This window comes from Miniopterus natalensis, chromosome 11 (genome assembly GCF_054644295.1).
Source record: "Miniopterus natalensis isolate mMinNat1 chromosome 11, mMinNat1.hap1, whole genome shotgun sequence".
In the NCBI taxonomy this organism is placed as follows: Eukaryota; Metazoa; Chordata; class Mammalia; order Chiroptera; family Miniopteridae; genus Miniopterus; species Miniopterus natalensis.
This window is the reverse complement of record NC_142091.1, coordinates 70,699,794-70,717,673: the sequence shown is the minus strand read 5'-3', so window position 1 is coordinate 70,717,673 and position 17,880 is coordinate 70,699,794. Positions and strand designations below refer to the sequence as shown.

Here is a 17,880-nt window from a genome sequence, read left to right as displayed (position 1 = left end):
ATTGGTCCCCTGCTATGGGCCAGCCTCCTCCTAGTGCCCCTTGAGCTCTGCTGGTTATCACGAGGCCTGGGAGGGGCTTCTGCTTTCAGGAGGAAGGGGGGGTTCCAGGGAGTCGGGAGACGAGGTTTCTGATGGACCCTCTTCCTTGCAAGGTGACAAGGGCAGGCTGCCTGTGGACAATGCCCAGAGTCACCAATGTTGAAAACGGCCGCATGTGTTGTGTGAAGCTTTCAACATGCCTTATCTAGTTGGGTCCTCTCAACTGTCCTTTGACACCCCCCCCCCCCCATTTTAAACGAGGGTGGGTGGTTCAGTGACCAGGATGCACAGCCTGGGGCACTGGGGCAGACTCACACCAGCTCTGTCTGACCCGGCCTCAGGGGCTCCTGTGCCATGCCTGTCCAAAGGCCATAGTCCTGGGGGAATTGAGCCCATGGTTGAGAGCCCCTGGGCTCCAGCAAATGTTCCCTGTCCTTTGCCCCCTCCTGAACTCCGGCCTTGCCTTGCAAATGTCTGGAGCCAAGGACATAGGGACAGTCTGGCTTCGTAGGAAGAGGCAGAAAATCTCACTTGCAGGGCACAATCAAGTTACTTGCTTTGGGCTGGTTCCAGAATAATGGCAGGGTGCATGGGGGAGTGAAGAGAGGAAGTGCCACTTTCTGAGAAAGAACTTGGTTCAGAGCTGCTTCAGCTGGTCATCAGTGCGTGGCACCCCTGCTGGCCCTTGCTCTCCTCCTTTCTCCCAGGCCGCCCACACCCTAGGTCAGCACTCTGCACCCCTCCCTTCCCACCCAGCATGCACCACGTGAAATCACAGGGTGTCCTGTCCTCCGCCAGACCACAGTAGGCCTCTTGCTGCAGAGCAGGCTGCCTGGGGACAGACCCTAAGTGTCAAATTTAGAGCCTCAGAGAGATTCCCAGCTTAGTGAGAAAGGACACTTGGCTGAGTGAACTGGGACCATTGAAATGTGCTTTTATCTGTCAGGTTCCTCCCATTCAGTACTCCTAGGCCCTCAATGTGTGACAGCCAGACTTGTTGCTGCGAGTCATTGAACTTTCCTTTTGGGTCCTCAGTTTCCTTGACTTAACATGAAGAGAATGTGCTAGAATCGGGTGGCTCATGTGACCACCTCTGAGGGTCAGGTGAGTAATACAATTTAGGGGGACACACAGGTGACCACTGCCCTCTCTGGCTGAGGGTTGGTCCCTGCTCTGCTCTGGCAGGTGGCTGTGAGGCAGGAATGTGGACCAAGAGGTGCCCAGGTCACCTCCTTTAGGGCTGAGGGAGCTGGCCTGGGAGTGCTTGCTGGCAGAGCCTTGCTGACCCGCACGGCCTGTGGGCTGAGTCCACCTGCCAAGGCTGGAACTTGGCAAGGGTGCTTCCCAGGCCTATGTAGTTCCATTCAGTTGCTTAAGCAGGTCTTTTTGAAATGTATCACCTGCCACCACTTGGAAGACAGTGTTCTAGAGACTTTTGCCTCAGTGCAGCCCTTTGGGGGGTGGGTTTTTTGTTTTTTGTTTTCTAAAGCAGGCCATGGTTGTGTTGAGGCCCCTGTTGGTGGCCAAGCTTGAGATTAAAGAGATTTTATGAAGAAAGGCTCTGGTAGGGGACATCTGGGACACCTGCTTCACACCCTCAGCCCTCCCTAGAGTAGCCCCTCAGCTCCTTTTTGAGGACTCCCCTCCCCCTGCCAAGTATAGGAAGGTGACTGGCTGTCCCTGTTTCTGGATTCCCAGCATGGTCAGGAGCAGATTTGTGCCCTGGGCTGGGCCACCAACCTATCTCAGGATGTGAGTCCTGAGTAGGGGGAGGGCAGAGGCCTGGTGGGAGGGCTGTGGGGGCAGAGTGCTCATCGGGTCTTCTGGCACATGACTGAGAGCACCCCTCTCCCCAGTATCTGTCTAGTAACCCCTGTTGCTCTCCTAGGGTGGCTTCTGTGGCTGGGACCATTGATGTCTTGCTCCTGGTGGATACAGTGACCAGCCAGGTGGAGAAAGTCCCCAGATCCGAGACGTGTTCTCAGGGACCCTCTGATGCCCAGGGGCTCAGTGAGGCACCACACAGCCTCTCCCTTCACTAGGCCCTTCACTTCTTCCCTAGATGTCCCTCTCTCCTTGTACATAAGGAAACCCGGGCACCGCAGGGTTTGCTGTGTGCCTAGGCCCTCTGACCAGTAGAGGAGACTTTCTGTGGAGGAAGCTATTTAACCCTCAGGAGTGTTCAACCCAGATCTCTGACTTGCCAGTTAAGAGGTTAACTGTGAGCGGCTGAGACCCCTTTAGCTTTGGACTTTTAACTACTGTGTGAAGCAAACCCTCAAATCAGCTAGGGTTTACCAGGTCCCCACTTTGTGCAGGGTTCTGACGTGGTACTGGGGCCCTTTGGGCTTGACAGCCAGTATCTTGAAGCAGGGGGCTGTGGGGGAGCCACAGAAGGAGGGGTGGTGCTGGGGTGCTGTGTCAGGTGGCAATGTGAAGTCTGGGCGTCCACATGCCACTCTTGCTGGCAGCTGCTGTGACTGCTAAGCTGTCTTTGTGTCTGGCATGCAGCCCTCTGACCCCTGCAGCAGGTGCCTCTGCCCGTGGGCATCTCCAGAGGGACAGGGGGTGACCCTGGACTGAGGTGGCCTAGGTGACACTCTGGGTCTAAGAAAGTAGAAAAGGTGTTATTTACAAAGAACATATTAAAAATACACTAGAGAACTCAGCTTCCACCTCTCCCCCTGGGTCTGAGCTTCTGGGCAGTCCTCACTGGGGTCCAAGTTTGAGGAGAGAGCCGATTCTGCTTCCCACAGACAGGGGAGGGGTCTTCCAGGGCCTGGCCCCCCAGGGGTCTCTGCTTGGGGGGCTGATTGTATGTGGGCTCTGCCCTCCCACAGTTGCCACATTTGAGGGCTCAGCTGAGCTGTTTTCTGGGTCTTCCCTGGGCCAGGCTCCTGCGGCGGACGGCAGAGCTGGCCTGCGGCTGTCCGGCAGCAGGACACGTTTAAAAGGCCCCCTGGCCTCCGTCCATGTTCCAGCTGGGGCAGAAATTGGGACATATTTCCAAGCGGCCGATGCAGAGTGTTCTCAGGATACAGGTCTGGCTCTGGATGTTTGTTCCTGGTCCCTGGGTCTGTGGGTGAGAAGGAAACAGGTCAGAGGAGGAAACCTCACACCTGGAGGTGGCTCTGGGGGATGGGGGTCAGGCCCCAAGGCCCAGGCTCAGTCAGGGTCAGTGGCTGTCCCTCTGGGTCAGGGGCTTCCCTTCCTGCTGGCAGCCCCAGAGGGGTGTAAGCCCATCAGCAAACCTCCTCGGGTGGTCCCCCGAGCTGGAGTGCAACAGGTGGCGGTAAGGTCTCGAGTCCCCTGCTCCAGCTGCCGGGTCTGCTCCCGCCACCCAGGCCCTTGATGCTTCCTCATTGTCTCCCTTCCACCAGTCCAGGCGCGGAGTCCCGTTCACGGACGGCGGGGTGGCAGGAGCTGGGAGCCCAGCGCCGGCGCTTATCCCTGGGTACCGGGACCCTGGGTGCGGGGCTCGCTCACCTTACAGCCTCTGAGCCCCGTGCAGGTCGTAGTCGCTGTCAGAGGAGTTGTCAGGTGGGGCGGAGGCTCGATGCAGGGCCCCTTCCAGGGCTGTGGAAAGAAAGGAGGCCACTGCGGCCGGCTGGTCCCACCAGGCCACACAGGCCGCGGGGTGTCGGGGATCAGAGGGGCTTTGCGGGCCGCTGGCTTCACAGCCCCGTATCAAATTTGATCTTGATCGAATCAGCCGAACGTTCTCTAATGATGCTGAACCCAGGCTCCCTGGCGCTTCAGTGCGGGGCCTCCGGCAGCTCCCTTCTGCCTCATTTACTCGCCCGCCTGCAAGGCCCGGCAGAGAAAGGGCTCTGCGGGTCGCAGTGGGGCCGAGTTAATGGCGCCCCAGGGCCTTCCCTCCTGCTGGGTGGCCCTTCCACGCCCTGAGTGAGCGCCGCCAGCCTGCAGTTCACTCTCCTCCCCAGGGCGCCCTGCTCTCGGGCAGTGACGTGACCTCCGCTGGGGGGCCTCGCCCTCAGAGCACCCGCTGTGTTACCTGGATAGGCCGAGAGGTGGGAGTTCCTGGGGGGCTGACTGTACTCATTCTCCACGTGCGCGCCTGTGGGGCTCTCAACCTGGGACCGGCGGACCGTGGCCCCGTGGTCGCGGTGGAAGGACACTGAGCAGACAGAGGCAGGAGACGGGTCATCATACTTCTCCTTCTCCGCCTTCCCAGCAGGCGCCCAGAACTTTAATTTCCTGCTCCCACTGTGTAATGGGGGAGGGGCTGCAAGGGCACCCACAGCCCCTTTAACACCCACGCTCCTCTTTTCCTTTCTTCTTGGACAGGTTCTTACTAGTGGGGAGGGGAGGGTGAGACTTAGAGCAGGTTTGGGTTGGCCAGCGAACTGAATGGCAGGTTGGGCCTTCAGTCGGTCTGTTAGTCAGTCATCGAACATGTTTTAAGAAGGGAATTGGAACACAAGAGATAGGGCAGATATGCCTCCTGCCCTCTCAGAGCTGAGGGCCTTTATTTATAAAAAAGACTTGACAACACAGAGCTTTCTTGAAGGATTTCGCTCTTGACAAATGTGGGGTGGGAGGGAGGAGAACTGTGGTTCCATCCACGAGGGTGGCCCTGGCTGTGGCCACAAGGAGAGAAGACAAAGGCCAGGTGGGGGTTGGGCTGGCTGCATCAAAAGTTTTACAACTGGCCTTTGGAAGTTGTTCCATGATAAAGACATTGTATGATGCCCGTTAAGGTACTGATAAGTCCTGTAATAAAGAACTATGTCTAGCTTAGCTTAACTCATGGCCATCTAAATCTATTTGATCATGGAGTCTTCCCTTTCTGAGTACCACCTGTTGCCACAGTCGCACCTTAGACAAGGGTGGTGGGGATCAGAGGCCTCAAGCAGCCACTGGCTCCATCTGTGGTCAGCAGTGAGCCTCAACCCTGACTCCATGGTTTCCTTCTTGAGCCCAGTGGACACTGGCTGGGCTGAGAGAGGACCTTGCCTCCGGGGACACTTACCGTTCTGGTTCATTCCCGTTGGGCCAATCCACTGGCGCTGCTTCTTCTGGCGGACTGGGCGACAGACAGGAAAGGCACATCAGGGTGGGGGCAGGGGGTGGAGGAGGCGCAGGTGCAGCTGAAGGGGGGACTGCCGGACTCTGCCTGTGAAATCTTTGGGGGCCTCAGTGTTCTGACTTGCTGGGGAGGAAACTGCACTCATTTCATGCTAGAGGCGGCTGGTTCTCTGAACAACCGTTTAGAACCAGAATTAAGCCCTGGGAGGGTGGTAGGGACCCAGCCAATACTGCCCACCTCTGGGCCTTCTCTTTTCAGCCCCTCTCATCTCACCTCCTTGTCTTTGAATAATTTTCTCCTGAGTTCTGCAGGACAAGGCCAACAACCTGCTATATTCTTCACTAGGTGAGTAATCACCCACTTGGTAGATGAGGAAACTGAGGCTCAGAGAGGAAGTGGCTTAGTCACCATCATGTACAACTGGTAGGTGGTGGCACTGGGCTTGGGACATACCTCTCCTGAGGTCAGAGGCCCTGCAGATGACCCTCTGGGCCGGTCACGGTCTAAAGAATAGCCACACCCTCCCTTTGGCTGGGAGTGGGTCTCAGCTGGGCCCCAGGTGTGGGTGAATCAGCAACTACAACATCCCTGACGTTCTGTTTCTGTTACTTTGGGCAGAAAAAGGCCAGTGGGCAGGAGAGGAGTGGGGTTGGGTGGCGAAGCAGAGGCGGGACCCCTCCTCGTCTCTCCACACGGGGCGTGAAGGGGAGGTGGTGGTCTGGGGCACCTGCACCTACATTTCTTCACCAGCTTCTTGTAGGCGAGAGGGCCGCACATGACTATCAGCACAGCCAGGAGCGCAAGGGCCAGGACGATGCTCATCACGGTGCCTGTGCCCAGACCCTTCGGGTTCGGATCCTGGCCTGGGGGAAGCATAGGAGTCAGGTCAGTCCCACCCCGTCGGTATCAAATCTGTCCATTCGGAGGGAGGCTGCTGGCTGGCGTCTCCCAGTGACTCACGGCATGTGTGGAAGGCAGTGATCTCTCTGGCTGTCTCTCCACCATCTCTGGGGTTTTCTGCTACACATCTATCTGTCTACCACTGGGGCTCTCTGTCTAGCTACTGGGGCCTGTTCTTCAGAAACGTGCTCACTGACTGGGTCCTAGAGGGAAAGCCCAGAACTGCCCCCCGCCTGCCGTGGGCTGCGGCCAACTCACATGTGACAAACACCCTCTTGCAGTGGGTTCTTTTCTCCTGAAGCTGGTGGCACTGGGACAGCTTCTCCTGGAGGCAGAAGAGCCCCCGGGAGGTCTTCTCGCCGGCATCCAGCACCTGGTAGGAGTTGACGTCGCCGCACTGCTGCTCCTGGCACACCTCCTCCCACCGTGAGGGGCCCTTGGCCGGGGGGGTGTAGCACAGGGCTTCCCACCGCCCTCCCTGGCGCACTTCCACGGAGCCTGCACACACGCTGCCGCCCCCCACCAGGCGGCTCTGCACCTTGGGCTGGAAACCTGGGGGGGGAAGCAATGGGAGATGAGGTGGCAGCCTGGAGGGAACTCCCTCGGCCCTGAGCCGTGTGCCCAGCCATGGGGGCCCCATGGGGAACAGAAGCCAGGACACCTGGTGTGAATTAGTCGGTGCTGCCCCCTCCAGGCTGTGCCCTGAGGGGCAGACTGACATTTAGGCTGGTCAGGGTGGGGCCTGGAGTCCATCACTGAGGTCCCTACTGCTCAGTTTAGAGGGAGCTGTGATCTCACCAGTTTTGGCCAGTTTCCATGGCGACACCCTCCTTCAAAGCCCTAGTAAATCTCCCATTTAGAACCAATGTCAAAGGCCAGGCCCCTGGGTGTGGCTTGCAGGTTGCAACCTGCAGGAGGGCCGGGTGGGGCTGAGAGCCAGCCCCTTCCCCTCTTCAGGTCAAGAGACCCTTGGGGGCTGCTTCTGCCTGGAGGGGGCAGCACCGACTAATTCACACCAGGTGTCCAATGGGCGAGGCCACCCTCCTTGTAGGAGAGCCCAGTGGTCCAGGACAATGCTTCCCAGCTTTGTGCCCATGAATCCCTAGGCCCGGCCAAAACACGGACCCGGAGGCAGTAGGTTGGGGTGGGGCCTGAGGGTCTGCATTTCTAACCAGCCCCCCTTGTCGTCCATGCTGCTGGTCCCCGGCCACACTTGCAGTAGCCAAGGCTTAGGCGACAGGCTCTGGAGTGACCCTGCTTGAGTGGAAGTCTCAGCCAGTGCTCTCTGATATTGGACAAGAAAAGTCAGCCTCAGCCTCCTCATTTGTAAAGTGGGGACAATAGCAGCGCCCACCCCCGAAAGCTCTTGTGAGAATGAAGAGCACCCTGGCAGAGCCCTGGCCCGACGTGCGACTCAGCCAGAACCTCCCTCTGGCAGGAGCCCTCTGCCCGCCGAGCCAGGCAAGGGTTAGTCTCCCTCTTTTGAACTACAGTCTCTTTCCCCTCAGTTTCTCCATTGATCTTGGTTTGGGGGGTCCCACAGACCAGCCTCATTGGCCACCTTCCCTCAACCACACCAGCATTGCTAGTCCCTGCGGGAGGCCCTCTGGGGACCCGCCCTGGCCCCTCTCTGAGTGCTGTTCCCCCAGGGCCCTCCTGCTCTCAGCATCGCTGCAACCTTGTCTGTCTCTGGGATTTACAAACTCCCCTCCTGCGTGGCTTGTCCTGCCAACTGCTTCATCCTGCTCTGGTCCTGGCACAAGCCACGATTCGCACCTAGAAGCCTTCTCTCCCTCGCTCCATTGTGCTCCTCTCCTCCTTCAAAACCCACGAGGAGACCCTGCCTCCTCCTGGAAGTCCTGCTGATCCCACCTCCCGGTGGGGCACGGGCATTCGGGCTTGCTCAGGTTGCTTTGCAGACATTCCCAAGGCACTGAGTGTAACCGCAGCCTCTCCACCCCACCGCACATTCTTGTTAGAGGCCAACCATCCACCTCCCTCGTGTTCTCCATACAGCCATGTGCCCTGTGCTGCATGCGGGGGTATTCTGGGAACACGTGGTGTCTGACCATCTGGGGATGCCCGGGGGTCTGGCTGGGTCTCACTCACCAGAACAGATGAGGGCGAGAGGTTGGCCACTCTCCCAGGGCTGGACTCTTCGGAAGCACTGCCCCAGGGAGGCACAGCTCGCATTCTGGATCTTCCATTGGATTGGCAAGGGCCTGCTCTCCCCTGGGGCTTGTGTCCTGGCTGCCTCGGCCTCTGACAGGTGCTTCAGGAAGGAGCCACACTGGAGGGCCTCACAGATGCGGTCCCCCAGGTCCTTGGTCCAGTCCTGTTCCTCATAGCTGACGGTGCCACCCAGGATGCCACTGTAGAATTCTACCACACCAGCGCACCGCAGGCCCTCTGTCCCTGGCACCAGTTGCAGCCTGGGAGGAGCTGGGGGGTGGAGGGAGAGGGGTGTGTGTCTGAGCTTTGACAGCTGGCAATGGGGCCCTCCTTGCTCCTACAACTTTGGCTTTAGCACAAGGACGAATGAATGATTGGCCGATGGCCCTGGGAAGTGGAGAGGCCTCAGATATTGCATGGGACATACTTCCACTAAAACTTTTCATGTCTCCCTGAAACTCACAGCTAACTGGGCATCCTGTGTTTTAAACCACTAAATCTGACACCCTCCCCCTAAGGGGCCTCCGAATCCTCTTACCTGTGGGCTCTGGAGTGGTTATGGGTGGTGGCCTTGTGGGAGGAGGGGTCGTCTTCGGTGGTTCTGCAAAGAGACACTCTAATGAGAGAGGGGCTAGGGACTCTGGAGGAAGAAAGATCAGGGAGGAGTAAAGAATGGGGCACGTGGGAGGGTTGAGGGCAACTGGCAGTGTTGGGGAGTAAGCACCACTTGCCCCACTCGTTGTCTCTAAGCCTCCCCTGAATGGGCATACCAACCCATTTTATAGCTGGGAAAACGGAGGTCAAGAGGGGACAATGAAGTTAGCAGATTCTCGACCTTTTCCCTCCTACTAGACATGTGCCAGGATCCCTCAGCCTTTCCCCTCAAGTCCCCCACTGGTGAATGTTTCGGGGGGCACTTATAAATCAGGGACCCCCTTCTACCTGCCTGCTCAGGCCCCAGATCACAGGCCCTGGGCAGTCTCCTTGGGGCTGGTGCCCAGGCCCAGGGGACCCACCTAAGCAGATCAGGCCCAGCGGTTCCCTCTGGTTTTCCTTGCTGGAGTTGCAGCTGGAGAAGGACCCCAGTTGTCCGTAGCAGGTGATCTGTGTCTGGGGGCTTTTGAAGTAAGGAATGTGGGCGAGTACCAAGGCATCCCTGCAGTTCAGGTTCTGGCAGAGCTTGGAGGCCTGCTTGAGGTCCTCCCAGCGGCCTGGGCTCTGGCCCCAGCTCCGGCTGTCCACGGTGTGCCATTTGCCTTCAAAGATGACTTCCACCTGGCCCTGGCACTGGGAGTTGGAGTCTGTAAGTCTCACCTGGAACCCTAGGGGTCAAAGAGGTGGTTGGAGGTCAGGCTGGGAAGAGCCCCTCACTACTAGCCTGCCCTGGGGTGGGGCTCAGACCTCTGAGCCAAGGGGAACTTGGAACGGTGGGCAAGGGGTCCTCAGCACCAGCAGCAGAATCGCCCCGCTCCTGGAATTTCTGTCTCCATAGATCCGAGATAGGCCTGGTGCCTGTTTCTTTTTCTCTAACTTTTAAAATCAATTTTATTGAGGTATGATTTACACAGAATGAAACACACTCATTTAAAGGGTGCTTGCTCAGTGGCATTTGACAGATGCATACGTGTCCAATCACCACCACACTTTAGATATAGAATATTTCTATCACCCGGAAAGGTCCCAATCCAGCCTCGGGCAACCACCGATCTCCTCTCTGTCACTAAAGATTAGTTTTGCCTGAACTAAAACGTCACAGAAGTGGAATCACTCGGTATTGTTGTCTGTGTGTGGTTTTTTAGTCTGCCTTCTTTCCCGCAGCATTTGAGGTGTTGGGGCGCAGATCTGGACTTCACCCTTTCCCATGGCCCAGTGGGCTCCCTGTGGACATGCCACATTGTGTATTTGTTCGCCATTTGGGTTGTTTCCAGGTTTTGTCTACTATGAACATTCATGTGCTGACTTTGTCTTTCTGTGGACACACGTTCCTGTTTCTCTTGGGAGAATAGCTAGCAGTGGAATTGCCGGGTCACAGGTAGGGACACGGCTTGCGTGGTTTCCTGAAGCTCCGGGAAGGGAAAAATAAGAACATATGTTTGCATTTGCATAAAGAGATTCTCTTAAGATATGCAGCAAATGAATACACTTGGGGTGTTAGGATGGGAAAGAACTGGGCAGATGGGGAACAGAGATGCAAGTGAGATTCTGTACTGTAGGCTTTTTACATGTTTAAGGTTTTGAGCCACGCAACTGTATTACCTACTCAAGAAAAAAATTTTAAATATGAAAAGCGATTCTGAGGTGGAGGTTTTCCCTGGTGGGGAATTGCTGGTCAGGCTGCTCCCCGCCACCCCCTGCCCCTCCCCAACGGATGAGGGCACTTGGGCCCCAGAGGCACAGGGCTGGGGCCGGCCAGTTCACTTGACTAGTTAGAAGGCAAAGGCGCTTGTCCCCACACCTGATACGGGCACAGGCCCCTGCTCCTGGTAGAATCACAGCCCCGCTCCCCCCACCTCGGCCCCAGGCCCTCGAGTGGCTCTTCCTTACCTGGCTGCACCCAGTTGGACAATCCGAGGCAGGAAGTGACTGTGGGAAGGAGAGAGCAAGGTCAGGAAGTGGAGGCTCCCTCCCGCTCCCCCACCGGCAGGCTGATCAGCGGCCTCGGTGCAGGGCCACCTACTGGAACCCCTGGGTGGGTCATGAAGTCAATTTAGTGGGTTGCAACCTTCACTTTGTTTCTTGTCCTAAACCTTTGCTTTTTAAATGAACATGCAGGGAACTAGATTTGCTTGCAGTGCTCAGTTCTGTGAATGTTAACACATTTGTAGACCAGCGTCACCGCCATCAGAATCAAGGCGCACAGCACTTTCCTCACCCCCCAGATTTCCTCCTGCTCTCCCTCTAGTAATAAGTAGTATCACAAACATTGATTTTTAAAAAATGAAATGGACTAGAATAGAGGACATCAGAATGCCCTGTGCGTTGTGGGGATAAGAGTCACTTTTTGTGCCTTAGGTTGCAAAGTAAAAATGCCCTGTGCATTGCTTTCAATCAAAAAAGTTTGAATTCTATAATTCTAGAGAACCAGGAAATGAGCCAGAAGCGAATCCAAGACAAGGTTGCTACTTTCTGGTATTACCCTGGCAGGACAAGACCGCAGCAATGTATCTCTCCCGGCTCCCAGGTTCCAGAGCAGGACACTGAAGCTCAGACTTTGATCAAAAGGGACTTACCCACCGTGGTGCAGCCTTGGCAAGGGAGCCAAGACCAGAGCCCCAGTGACCTGGTCTGCAGGGAACTGGCCTTCCCTCTGGCACAGCTCCTGAGAGCCCCAGAAGACCTGACAGCCCCATGCAAGGGGAATGGCATCACTGTTTCCTAGACAAGGAGACTGGCAGCCTGATTTAGTGTGGTTTGAAGTCAGATGATCCATTTTTCTATAAACAATAATTCCCTTACTAGTCCATGAACTTTTCATCGATTTACAGCAAACTCCGTATGTCTGATGGCCTTTGGGGGCATTCTGGGTTCTCCTTCCTCTCACCCTCTAATGAGAAGCTGCCTTGGAAGGTCAGAAACCCCTGAACGGACGCCAGCCAGGGAGCGGTGTCCAACCTGCATCTGTGCCAGGGCTTTAGGGAAACAAAGATCACAAGGGGCAAAATGGTGTTTCTTGGGCCGAGCCCCAGGTGAAGTGATTGGTTTATTAGGAGCTGTTTAATGTCCAAAACAGCAGAGAATCACTCTGGGCTCACACCCAGAGAGCCCGAGGACTGGAGCCTGTGGAAGGAACAGCAGATTTGGGCCTCTGATCTGGCTCCCCTGGGGCCCGTGCCAATGAGCGGATTGAGAGCCGATGGCTGCAGAGTGGGTTTCATGATTTAGCTTATTGCTCTCTCTGCAAGTGGCCTGCTGTCTAATTGAATTTGCATGAGTTTCATGCCACACACGTGTCTCCACTGTCACAGGGACAAGCTCCCCTTTTTGTTCAGAGCTTCACGTATCTCAAAGCTCTGTCACACACAGGGGCTCATTCCTTCCACCCACATTCCTGCGTAGAAGGGACCAGGCTCACCCCCATTTTAAAATCAGGAAACTGAGGTTCAGAGAGGCTGAGTGACTTGCCCAGAGTCACACAGCTCACTGGTGGTCGAGTCAGGGGAGAAAACCCATCACTGCCACTTGACAGGGCCCGTGAGAGTCCGCCATTGGGAGACCCCAGCGCCTGCTTGCCCCGTGGTACAGATAGGGGAAACTGAGGCCGAGAAGAGGGAGGACTCCCACCAAATCTCTTCCAGATCTGCCCCCAGAGAGAAGGGAGTTTTGGGCGGCCTGTGGGAGCTCTGGGGGTCCAGCCTGTAAGGGTTCATAACGATGATGATGGTAGTGGTGATAGCAGTAGTTACGGTGGAGGTGGCCACAGTCCCTCATCACTAGGAGGTGCTGCCAAGACCTGGTTGGCCGGCGTGTTATAAGCACACAGCTCATGCACAGTTTACCTTCTACAACAGGAAAATCCTGAATTCCCAGAGCAACTGGCCCAGGGTTCAACGTAAGGGCTCGTGGCCCTGAGAAGTGAGTTACTGTTTCTCTCAAGGATGCTCAGCACACTTTCTCCGCTGCTCAGTTCAAGGGAGAAAAAGACCCTCACGGAGGCCCCAACCTGTGCACTGACGGCTCCTCTGCCAGGGCCCTCCCCAGGCTGGCATGGCGCCCTCCCTCCCTTCCTCCCTCCCTCCCAGTGTTTTTTCAAACATTATCTTCTCATGAGGCCCACTGCACCCTCCCAGGTACAGCATGGCCCCCCAGCACTCCCAGCCCCCCAACCCACCCCACTCATGACTCCGAGCACCCCTACAGTCACTGGCCTACTTCGCCTCCTGTCTGACTCCCCATCACACCCCGACTACAATGCTGGATCCACCAGGACAGGGTTTTTCGTGTTCACTGCGATGTCCACAGCACTTAGAACGGTGCCTGGCGCACAGTGGGTGCTCAATACATGCTTGCTGTTGGAATGAATGAATGAATTGGATGTAATGACTGCAGTTATCCTGGAGGCAGGCACAGTGCTTGTCCCCATTTTCTAGATGAGAAGGCTGAGACTCAGAGAGGCATTCTTGTCATTTGTGAGTGGCCAAGTAGAAATCAGTCCCAGATCTGAGCTGCTCTGAGCCCACAGGCCTCCACGAATGTGCACACAACACACCTGCACACATGACACACCTGCACAAATACCCACAGCACACATACACGCTCACACACGCACCCACATGCATGCACATACACACACAGTAGGTATTCAATCAATTTTGTCTGGCGGAGTTGAAGTCCCTCCCTGGCCGCTATGGAGAAAACCCCTCTGGACGGTTGGAGCTGGCAGAGTGATGAGAAGGGCCAGTGCCAGCCCCTGGTCCCTCAGCTCACTGGGACTGCTGGTACCTGAGCCTTTGAGCCCAGAGTCAGCAAGAGCCTCAGCTCTGCAGCCCGAACCTGGGACATAGTACCAGGCCCATGAGGGGAGGGGGCTTCTGTCTTGTTCACTGCTGTGTCCCCAGTGCTTTGCACAGAGCTGGACACATAGTAGATGCTCAATAAATACTTGTAGGTGAGTGAATGAATGAAAAGCCTGTGCAAGAGGATCAGGGAACAGAAAGGTTGACAGCTAGGCTGGCATCTGGCAGGACCCCTTCCCACCAAATCCACCTCACCTTGTTTCTTGCTGACTCTGGTAGTAATAATAATAATAATAATAATAATAATAATAATAATAATGCTTCTTGAGCACTTTACTGTATTCCGACATTCTTACTAACATGCTACATGCATTGATTCGTTTAATCTTTATAAACCTGTATGAGGCAGGTACTATTATATTCCCGTTTTGCAAAGGACAAAACTGAAGCTTACAGACAGGGCCAAGGTCACCTAGCCGGCCAGTGGCAGACAGTTCGAACTGCAGAGTCCACGCCTTTCCCATACCCCGGTGCTGGCTTCTGGAGTCCTGGCGGCTGGGTCCGACCCGACCATGCAGTCGTCAGGGCTGCCTCCCACCCCTCCCCAGCAGGTGAGCCCCAGGCAGGTTGGGGCTAAGGGCAACAACAGGGAAGCCATGGTGACTGTCACCCCAACCATGCCACAGGCATCTTCATGCCCCAAAGGTCCCTAAGTCACCAGCATGGCAGAGAAGGCCAGCCAGGAGGCTGCAGCGTCCCCAGAGCTGTGGTGGCATCTCTTCTTGGAATGGCTTGAAGGTGCCTGTGTTGTCTGCCCCCGGCTCCAGCCCGGGACCTTGGCACCCCTAGACCTTGGTGGCTGCAGACCTGCTGGTGGCGGCTGTGTCTTGCAGCCATTTTCCTCCTCTTGGGAGTGGCTCAGCTAAGGGTCCAGAGAGGCCTCCCTGAGAGCAGTAGAGCTCTCGAGTGGGCTGGGGTCCACCTGTCAACCTGCTGCTCGCTAGCTGCTTCACCCTGGGCTGGCCGCTTGGCTTTCCTGGACCTCAGTTTTCTCCACTGTGAAATGGAGACAATGGGCTGCCTACTTCACAGGCTATTGTGGAGCGTATTATAGAAGAAAATGACTTTAAAGGTATTTTCTAAGCTGTGACCCACTGAGCAACAGGAATGTTTATCATCCACCAGCACACACACACACACACACGCACACACGGGGAACCACGTGCTCCCAGGGTCCCAGATGGTTCCCCTGGTACTCGGGGTTAAGGCGTTGCCTCCAAGGCTTCCTAACTGTGGGCTCCTTCGGGCCGTGGACCTGTGTGTCCTGCCAGGAGCCTCGCCCCGCAGTGGGACTCAGGTGGGAGGGAGGCCCATGGAGCAGGACCCCCACCCCCATACGCAGCCCGGAGCTTGGCCAGTCCCCTGCTCTGGTGGGGTCAGAGGCCACAGGTGAAGGGTAGGTGGGGCCATAAAGGCCTGGTCCTAGGACTCCCCCGGGCCAAGGAGGCCACAGCTGCTCCTCAGGAGGGTCCCGAAGGCAGCCAGGGGCCCATCTCTACACCACTGCCCTGGGGACAGGAGGCATTTGGTATCTCCTGCAGTTCCTTGTAAGGATAACAGTGTGAGTGTGTGTGCACACGCGCCATAGTCACATGCTCGGGGACCGTAAGACGACATTTAGAGGCATGTCTGGCCCATGAAAACGCGCACACACACATACCCCTACTTGCACACACACACACACACACACACACACACACACACTACACCTACACACCAGCTTCTCTAGGAGGGACTGAGGGTCCCCGCTCAGCACGACTGTCTCCGGAGACTTTTTCTTCCGAACTGGGAAGCTGCAGGCTCCTTCCTGTTCCCACCGCTCCCGTCCTGGAGCCCACCACACCTTCCAAACCCTTGAGAAGTGCTCAGATCTCATCTAGTTCACCCCCTGCTTTTTCCAAATGGGGAGACGGAGGCCCCAAGAGGCTCGGCAACCTACCCTAGGTACGCAGGCCAGACTTAGAACCCAGGGCTCAGGCTGCAGCGCAATCACCCCCCCAGCCCATTGCCCAGGATCCTCCCCTCTGGCCAGCCGGTGCCAGCCCCAGCGGCAGGGCTGGTCCTGAGCTAGTCTCCCAAGTCCTTGGGGATGGAGGATCCCCAGCTTCCATCATCTCTCCCCCCAGCAAATGGGAGGTCCCATGTTGTTTCCACAGTGGCCCACGGGGACAGGGCTGGGTTCTGAAGCCCTCCTCCTGCTCGGGAGGAGAGCCAAGGTGAGCTCATAGCCTGGCTGGTGGGCCTGGCTGGGGCTTCTCCGGGGACAGAACCAGGGGGACAAAGAACTAAGGTTTGCATCTTTGCTATCTGCTCAGCTCTGTTCTCAGAGGCGTCCCCACCCTGCCTCAGCCACTCTGCCCAGAGCATCATCAGAACTGCCCAGGAGACAGCGACTCTCCTGCCCCGGGAGGCACCCCAGTAAAGGCTGCACTCTCACGGGGCGGGGAAGCTGTAGAGGAAGCCCGTCTCAGACGGGGCTGGACCTCCTGGCTTCCAGGCTGGGAGCATGATTTAGCATGGATCCCGCCTGCAGGCACGCTGAGGCCCCAGCAGGGCAGGAGAGAGCAGAGTTGGGGCGCTGGGGGTGGGCCAAGCAGGGCCAAGAGTGAAGAAGGGGCAGGGGACTCAGACAGGGATCCTGGTGGCCCCAACCCTGCGTGCTCCAGAGAGGTGACATGTGGGCCTTAGAGTCAGACCAAGGGGAGAACGGGCATCTCCTCTCTTGCACCCCGAGCCCGGGCACCCTGGCCGACACCCCAGGAGGGGTACTCACCCAGCACCCCCAGCAGGTAGAGGGCGGCCAGCTGCAGCTGCTGAGACTCCATGGGCACGGCCTTCTCCTGCCCCGGCCTTGGCAAGCTCGGCACCCGTGGGTGAGGCTGTCGCCCCCGTGTCTCCCTCTCGGGGAGGAGGGGCGGGGCGCAGGCATGAGCAGGGGCGGTCCTGGGAGCAGGCAGTGTAGAGCCTGCGTCACCCTGTTTGAAGTTGAACTGTCAACTTCCTCCTGGTGAAACCAACTGTCCCAGTTCGAATGGCGGGCCTGGCTCCTGCCAGCTTCCTGCCCGAGGTGCCCAGGGCTGGAGCAGGCCCGGAGGTGTTCAGGGGCTCAAATCAGTTCATCAGAGGGAATAACTGAGGCCTGGAGTCTAGGAACGAGGACCCCCCCATCATAGGTGTGTTTGGGGCCACATCCACCACCTCATACTGATTCCGAAGTGCCTCGTCCCCTCCTCAGAGGCGACACTGCCTCAGCCTGTAACCAGCCTTTCCCAACCCTGCCCGGCGCCCTCGCGGACGTCCTTCCTGTCCCGTGACTCTGGAAATCCCACAATTTTCACTCATTTGTTCTTTCATTCATTCAACAGATCTTTGTCCCACACCAGGCACCAGGGACACGGATGAGTGGTCCCTGCCGGGCGTACCCTCCGAGGGCCCCTCTATAGTTTTTCTGCTAGACACTGAGCGTTCAGGAAGCTTTTACTGGTCACCCTGGCTGCGTGTATTAAATGGCCCTTCACGGCTGTTTTCACTGTATCAGTGTGAAAGGGAGAAACGATTTTATTGAGCACCTATGAGAGCCAGGGCCTGGCCTCTTCTCACCTTCCTAACCACCATAGGAAGTGGGTGGAGTTTTCCATTTCACAAATGAGGAAACTGAGGCTCAGGAAGGACCACACGTGGCCTCTGGGAGTCAAAACTAAGATTCGAACCCACGTTTCTCCCACTCCGCAACCCTCCCCACCACCCTCCACACTCTTCTTACCGAGAGCAAAGAACGCAAACAAACACTTTGTTTTTTATTTGATCTCAGAGTCTTTGTCACAGGCAATGTTATGGTTTCTGATCTTTTTTATTGGTTTGTTCTTGGAAAATTGAAAGCAGCTCAGGGCCTGGGGTTGCTGCCTCCCGGGCCCCTGGGGCTGGTTCCTGCCCCCAGCCCAGTGGAAGGGGTCCTGGACTCCCAAAGCCTCCCCTCCCCTGCAGCCCACCCTCCCATTAGTTGCCCCTCTCTTTCCAGCTCCAGGCCTCCAGGCCCGCTGTCCCTACTCAGACCCCAGATCCTTGGCTGGAGTTTCCTCTCCTCAGCACTCTCACTTTCCATGACACAAGAGGAAGTCAGCTGGGCCCGGCTGGGTTTTCCCTGCCGCTAGGCCAGGTGGAAGCTGAAGGTGGGCAGGGGCAGGGGTTAGTAGCCCCCAGGGCCAG

General features: G+C 57.0%; 1 protein-coding gene across 1 annotated transcript; it reads right to left on the bottom strand.

Annotated features, from left to right (window-relative positions):
* Positions 1-3,526: 3,526 nt before the first annotated feature.
* Positions 3,527-16,499, bottom strand: CD5 (CD5 molecule). The gene is made up of 10 exons (XM_087822391.1): positions 16,448-16,499; positions 10,706-10,744; positions 9,178-9,483; positions 8,700-8,762; positions 8,099-8,431; positions 6,248-6,541; positions 5,827-5,952; positions 5,033-5,086; positions 4,055-4,177; positions 3,527-3,615 (listed from the first exon to the last, which is right to left on the bottom strand). Exons 1-10 carry the CDS (start codon positions 16,497-16,499, stop codon positions 3,527-3,529), a joined length of 1,479 nt encoding a protein of 492 aa, XP_087678517.1.
* Positions 16,500-17,880: the final 1,381 nt, after the last annotated feature.